At 44.4% G+C, this 7,589-nt stretch overlaps 1 protein-coding gene across 1 annotated transcript; it reads left to right on the top strand.

Annotated features, from left to right (window-relative positions):
* Nucleotides 1-3,821: 3,821 nt before the first annotated feature.
* LOC115795760 (uncharacterized) lies at nt 3,822-5,842 on the top strand. The gene is made up of 2 exons (XM_030751831.1): nt 3,822-5,287; nt 5,517-5,842. The coding sequence occupies exon 1, from the start codon at nt 3,853-3,855 to the stop codon at nt 4,786-4,788; it is 936 nt and encodes a 311-aa protein (XP_030607691.1). The 5' UTR covers nt 3,822-3,852; the 3' UTR covers nt 4,789-5,287; nt 5,517-5,842.
* The last annotated feature ends 1,747 nt before the right edge of the window (nt 5,843-7,589 follow it).

The raw sequence follows: 7,589 nt of genomic DNA, 5'->3' as shown, positions 1-7,589 counted from the left end.
CAGTCTTTAAAGAAAGAACTGAAAGCTCTAAAGGAACAGATAAGTGTGATGACTGTGAAAACCAAATCAGGCTCAACCGCAACAGCGAACTATTCTAGCCACAAAACAGCTGCAAATCCACAGTGTGCTACTTCTAGAAGCCAGTTTGTAGCAGAGTCTTCTGAATATTTCTGCTATAGATGTGGTGAAAATGGGCACATTGCATCAAAATGCACAGCTCCAGAAAATACACAGAAGGTCATAAAAAAGCTCATTCGCCAAGTGCGCGGAGCAACTTGTGGACCAAAAGAATCCAGCAAAGGTTCCGATGAATCTATTGCTAGAGTCAATAAAGTCCATATTCCAGAGACAGACACTAACTTACCTGAAGGTCTGGTAGGTCCATCATCTGTGGTAAAAATAAAAGTTAATGAACTTCCTTGTGATGCCCTCATGGATTCTGGTTCCACTGTAACCATTATCTTTGAAGAGTGGTACAAGAAACATCTGTCACATGTCCCTATTCGTCCTATTTCTCATCTAGCTATATGGGGTCTCGCTGATTCAGAGTACCCTTACAGAGGTTATGTGGTAGTGGACATGGAGTTCCCAGAGGACTTGGCAGGAGTAAAAGGGCCAATCACTGTTCTTGCTCTTGTGTGTCCCGAGCCACAACATTGCAGCCAAGTGCCTGTCATTGTAGGCACTAATGCCTTTCTCTTCCGCAGACTGTGGGAGCTTTCAAAAGAAAGTGGCAGTCAGAACAAAGTACACTCTTTGAGAATACAAGCAGTCTATGAAAAGCTACAGACACAAACCCTGAACCCCCAGTCAAAAGCTATTGATGAGGCAGTTGGGCAAGTGAAATGGCAAGGCCCAGGCCTACTGTCTATAGCTCCTGGTGAGAAGTGTTATGCCACCTGTAAAGTGGAGAAACCGACTTTCTCTTCTCAAGACATTATTCTTGTTGAAGCTCCTGTGACGCAGCATCTTCCGGCTGGTGTATTTGTACAGCCCGGAGTGCTCCCTAACAGAGACATTGACTCCAATAGTTTCACTGTCCTTTTGCACAATGAATCACAAAAACCCACGTCTATTCAGGTTGGCACTGTCATTGCAGAAATGTATGCAGTAGATACTGTAGCCTTACCTCAGCCTTCCAACTCAACCACTGACCTCCTTGACCCCGAGCTCTTTGATTTTGGAGACTCACCAGTTCCTGAGGAGTGGAAGAAACGGCTTAGCCGAAAACTTGCTGAGAGACGAAATGCTTTCTCTCTCAATGAATGGGATGTTGGTTTGGCACGAGGAGTTGAGCACCAAATACGTGTCAGCGATCCCACTCCTTTTAGAGAACGATCACGTCGCTTAGCCCCAGCTGATATTGACGACGTAAGGCGACACATACAGCAGCTACTGGCTGCTGGCATTCTGAAAGAGTCCCGAAGTCCTTATGCCTCACCCATTGTGGTAGTGCGCAAAAAGAATGGAACCATCAGGATCTGCATCGATTATCGGACCCTGAACAGTCGCACTATACCGGATCAGTACACAATGCCGCGCATTGATGATGCCTTGGATTGCCTCACAGGCAGCCGATGGTTCTCAGTACTGGATCTTCGGAGTGGATATTATCAAATAGCCATGGCTGAAGAGGATAAGGAGAAGACCGCATTCATCTGTCCCCTCGGATTTTATCAATTTGAGAGGATGCCCCAGGGCATCACTGGAGCCCCAGCCACTTTTCAGCGGCTTATGGAGAAAGCCGTGGGTGATATGCACCTTCTCCAAGTCATTGTCTATCTTGATGACATTATTGTCTTTGGAAAGACTCTTGAGGAGCATGAACAACGATTGCTGAAAGTTTTGGATCGCTTGCAAGAGGTTGGCCTAAAAGTGTCAATTGACAAATGCCAGTTTTGTCAACCAAGTGTTAAATATGTGGGCCACATTGTCTCAGAATCTGGTATTGCCACTGATCCCGAGAAAGTGAACGTGGTAAAAGACTGGAAGGAACCCACTGATCTCAAGTCTTTGAAGTCCTTCCTTGGTTTCTGTGGCTACTATCGGAGATTCATTGCGAACTACTCCAGCATTGTTCGCCCACTGACTGAACTTACAAAGGGCTACCCCCCAGCTCAGAAAGGGAGACAAGCACAAGCCCCAGGCACCTCTAAGGTGTATTTCAAAGCATCTGAACCTTTTGGCGAACGGTGGGACCAGTCCTGTCGAGATGCATTCAGAAAAATCATTGACTGTCTCATAAATGCTCCAGTGTTAGCATTTGCAGACCCAAGTAAACCATACATACTGCATGTTGACGCCAGTATGAGTGGTTTAGGTGCAGTGCTATATCAGGAACACCCAGAAGGTCTACGGCCTGTAGCATTTGCGAGCCGAAAACTTAGCCATTCTGAACTGCGATACCCTGTCCATCAGCTAGAGTTTTTAGCGCTGAAGTGGGCAGTGGTAGATAAATTTCATGACTATTTGTATGGAGCTAAGTTTACTGTAAGAACTGATAATAACCCCTTAACCTATGTGCTGTCCTCAGCCCGGCTAAATGCCACAGGACATCGCTGGTTAGCTGCCCTTGCTACCTATGACTTCAGCATCCAGTACCGTCCTGGCCGTCAGAACACTGACGCTGACTTGCTCTCCCGACAGTACGCAACTGAAGATGTCAGAAACTGGACAGACATCCCACCATCAGGCATTAAAGCAATCTGTAGGCGAGCTTGTGTTGTTGAAACACCCAGTGTCCCTACTAGATTGGCTGACCAACTTGGTGTCCCACCGACGGTCATCCCTGATGTGTATGCTTATCCAACGCACTTGAGCTCAGATGCCATTGATCAGCTAAGCCCAAGAGAGCTTAAGTCTGCACAAGATTTGGATCCTGTCATCGGTCCAGTGAAAACAGCTCTTGAAGCTGGCAAGATGCATGTTCAATCTCAGAATGATCCCCCCGATGTTGCTTTGCTTAGCAGAGAAATCTCTAAGTTGGAGCTAAAAGATGGAGTTCTATATAGAACCAGACAAACACCATCAGATAGAGAGATAAATCAACTTGTTTTGCCACAGCGATACCGAAGTGTAGTACTCAGGTCACTACATGATGATTGTGGACATTTGGGAATAGACAAAACCTCTGAGCTGCTCAGAGACAGATTCTATTGGCCCCGCATGATCGCTGAAGTTGAACAATATATAAAAACATGTGGAAGATGTGTCTCCAGGAAGACTCTTCCCCAGCATTCAACTCCATTGAATCAGATCACTAGCAATGGTCCCTTAGATTTAGTGTGCATTGACTTTTTGCAAATAGAACCCGACAGTAGAGGGGTTGCAAATGTGTTAGTAGTGACAGACCATTTCACGAGATATGCACAGGCGTTCCCTACAAAAAATCAAAAAGCTACTACTGTTGCAAGAGTATTGTGGGAAAAATACTTTGTGCATTATGGTCTTCCCGCAAGAATCCATTCGGATCAAGGCAGAGACTTTGAGAGTCGCTTGATAAAGGAGCTTCTCTCTATGCTTGGCATACGAAAGTCTCGCACATCCCCATATCACCCACAAGGTGATGCTCAACCTGAACGATTCAACAGAACACTCTTGTCCATGCTTGGTACGCTGGACACAGCAAACAAAAGGAACTGGAGTCAATACATCAGTCATCTAGTGCATGCATATAATTGCACAAAAAATGATGCCACAGGACATTCTCCCTACTTTTTAATGTTTGGACGTGAAGCAAGACTTCCAGTTGACATTTGTTTTGGCACAGTTGTGGATGGGACAAGTGAAGTGTCACATTTTAAGTATGTCAAACAGATGAGACAAGATCTGCAACAGGCTTACAAACTAGCAATGGAAGCCGCAACCAAAAATCACATGAGAAACAAGTCTCGTTATGATCAACATGTCCGAGATCAACCATTGGCAGAGGGTGACAGAGTGTTGTTAAGAAACCTTGGCCTGAAGGGGAAACACAAACTTCAAGATCGTTGGAGATCTACTCCCTATGTGGTAGTGAAGAAGTTGCCCAATCTACCTGTTTATCAAGTGAAGCCAGAACAAGGCTCTGGAGTCATTAAAACCCTCCATAGAGATCATCTCTTGCCAATTGGTTACCTGGTCAGAATGCCACATTCAGTGGAAAACGAGAAAAAAGTCACAAAACCAGCAGTCACAAGGCTGCAGAGTGTAAGGAAAACCCCCAAACAGTCTTCGTTGTCTGAGCAAGTAACCAGCGACTCTGCTTCATCAGACTTGGAATTTGAAGGTGTGCGTGAGTACTCATCCTTGGATATGGATGAGGTGAAACAACAGCTTTTGCACACCCACCATCTGGAGAAACCATACCCAAGTTCTGTTGATGAGAGTTCACAGGTGTCAGACAGTGAGCAAAGTGAAACTGACCCAGTTAGACAAAGAGAGGAGTTGTCGGATGACACTAGCTCTCAAGAATCGGAAGATGAAGAGTTGCAGTCCCAGCCTACAGAAACTGAGATGACGCAGGAATCTCCTTCTGTTTCGAAAAGAGCTGTGAAATGCAAAGAGACACCAGTAGTTAGGAAATCTCAGCGCGAAGTTAAGCCAGTCATACGCTTGACTTATGATGAACCTGGACATCCTACTGAGGAACCTGTAACCATTGTGCATCATGGGATGGTTATTCAGTTGAACCTTGGTTCACAGGGCGAAGGTATTAATCCATTCAGAGAGTCTACACCTTTCAAGAGATCATCAAAACAAGAAAGGAAACCCTTAACTACCTCAGGCAGAAGAGCCAGGGTTAGATGAGGACATCTACCTTTTTAGAAGAGGGAGGGTGTAGCCCAGTCCATAATGATTATGGGCATGAGTAAATAGTTTTAAAATGTTCAAATAACTAATAGTTCATGTACAGTTTTTATAAAGTTCATAAGTGAGTTGTGTTAAAACAATAGTGGACCAAATCATTTTGTTTGTTAATAAAGTAGTATGTCACTTTAATTAGTTTCACTGCACTTTCACGCATTTTGTGTTGTGTACAACCTATCCTCACTGAGCATCAGAATGTCAGTCTTGACTTGTGTTTATTTGTATTGGTTGTTTGTGACCTATGTAACCAATCAAGGGATTGTGGGGGCGGGATGTGAGGTTGACCTAGTAGAGGGCAGGTGCGCGAGAGGTACAGAGATGCCACAGACGTACATCAAACGTGTGTGTTGACCGCTGATCGTATCGGAGTATAAGTGCCTTTCATCGTGGTGAATGCAGAGTTTGCCATTCTGTGTTAAGGACTTTGAAACATCCGAAGGTAAATATTCCTTTGAAAGTTGTATTGAACTGTTTCTGTCAGATGCAGTATGTTAAAATGGAGATGCTAATCGCGGATAGCATATTAGCTTGCTAGCCGTGTCGCACATGTATAATATAGTAGCTGTCAAAGTTGCTAAGTTGTTAATGTGTGCCGATGCTGTTAGTAGTTTAAATGAGAGCGATTATAAAGCAAGACTAAGATATTTTATATGCTCGCTAACGTGTAGGACCAGGAGACTATCCTTGGACTTTTTTTTCCCCCTTGCTACGTGACGGAGCATAGAAGTATCCAGGAGTCGCCATCTTGCTTGGATTTTGTGTCGGAGACCGAAGCCGTTGCCGGATGCCCTCGTTGCCCTCACGAATGATTCCCTAAAGGTTACCAGCGACTAATATTAACCAGGTTGCTGACTGACTGACTGCTCGAGGTTGTGAGTACTCAAATTGCACGTGCTTATTATTTTATTGTTTTGTTCTGCTTGCTTTGCAAGCGAAAGGGTCATAAAGTTTCTGACCACACCGCACCCCAGCGTCGACACAGGCCTGCACCGTTTGTTTTATTTTGTTTTAAAGGACTGATATTGAGTTGCAGCTTGAGTGTGTGAGTGTGTGTGTGAGCTGCAGGACTATTGTTTTCACAAGTAATTTGATTTATTTACAGGTGTTTTGAAGAGACCCTAATTGAAGTAATTATTTTGTACTCTTATTGTGTTTAGTTGAAGTTGCAAATATTAATTTTGATTACTAAATTCTATATTTTTGAGGTTAAGAATCCTGTGTGTGTTATTTCTTTCGTGTAAGGATTTTCCCCTGTTTATTAAATTTGAACCAGAGAAACGTGTTTCAACACTGGATGATAACAATTCTTAGTAGGATTAAAGGCCAAAGGGTTGTATTCTGCTAAGTGGAGGCACCAATCACCAAATTTCTTATCAATACAGGTTAGTACGGAAGCCAATAAATTAAAGAACCCAGGGCCCCGCCCATAGTACTACAATACCCCTGTCTTTAAATGATGTTTACCTATTAGCTACATGGGTCGGGTGCTACAACAGTTTTGTTACTTTCGGTGCACAATTAAAATATGCAGATTTACAATGTTAACCAGTAGCTTGTAATAATAGCTTGTGTTGATTTATCCTGCCATATTCTGGGAAAGGACAGTTTGGTTTAACTTGCCTACTCCTTTGAAGGAACGCTTCCTGGCAAATTTTGGATGTCTGCAGAGATCTGCTGCCAGTCACCCACCACTGCTGGTGAGGTCCAGCACTAATTGGATTAAGCTCTGGCCTCTATGGATATTCTCCCACTCTCTGCTGGGGTCATCATCCTCATCTCGTGGCATCAAAATGTCAATGCCAATGTCAGTTTCATTTCTATAGCACATTTAAAAGCAACAAAAGTGCTTTACAAGTTAGTTAAAAACAGCAGCTGCTGATCGGCGGCATCAGTACACTGATGTCAGTGCAATGTTGGCTGCAGCGAGCCAACAGTTCTGTTTAACAAAGTGTTATAGGTTAGAGGTCAAGGGTGCAGCAGTGTCACAAATCACCATTTTCTCCTAAAGGACCAAAACTAGTTGTTTATTAGCTTGAGCGACACCATGGTTTGAGCGCAGAGAGAAGGCTCAGAGTTTCTAGACTGATGTCCATATTTTACATCAGGCGGCCTGATCAGAGTGAACTTTAAGTCGATAATTAATACCAATAATTTTGACAGAAGATCTTATGCCTGGAACAAACTCCATATGTATTTTTTTTTGTGTGTGTGTCTCTCAGCAGTGCTCACGTGTGATCCTGTGAAGGATGAATCTATTATCTGTGTAGCTGATATCATGAACCAATTGTGTCACTTGGTAAACAATGCTAATTAAGAGAGACAGTGGGATTGCCTCCGTGACCCCTTCTCCCCCAATCCGTGTTTGTTTGTTTTTATTGTTCATGCTAATTAGACTTAATCCCCTGTTCTCTCACTGTGGACTCTGACCAGCACCGGGTGTCCATGCCGCAGCCAATCAGGTGTGGCGATACTGGAGGGTTGAGATGTAGAGGAGGGAGGAGAGGGGGGTGACTGCACTGAGGGCACATGAAGACGGGAGAGGAGAGGGAGTTTGGGCTTATAGCTGGACTGTGTGTGTGTGTGTGTGTGTGTGTGTGTGTGTGTGTAGGGGGTATCATGACGGGTGGGGCCCCTGGCAGCCATTGTCTTGCTGTACAATGATACGGCTCACAAGTGAGCAGTGGGCCAATAATGAGGAGGAGGCCCCACTGAACAGCGTGTCCCTGCCAATTGTTCTGCCG

The sequence above is a fragment of the Archocentrus centrarchus genome, chromosome 2 (assembly GCF_007364275.1).
Source record: "Archocentrus centrarchus isolate MPI-CPG fArcCen1 chromosome 2, fArcCen1, whole genome shotgun sequence".
Classification (NCBI taxonomy): Eukaryota; Metazoa; Chordata; class Actinopteri; order Cichliformes; family Cichlidae; genus Archocentrus; species Archocentrus centrarchus.
The sequence above is the reverse complement of the archived record's forward strand: the minus strand, read 5'-3'. Positions and strand labels throughout refer to the sequence as shown.

What these genes read in the sequence shown, in the direction of transcription:
- LOC115795760 (XM_030751831.1), top strand. Translation starts at nt 3,853, where the DNA reads ATGGAAGCCGCAACCAAAAATCACATGAGAAACAAGTCTCGTTATGAT.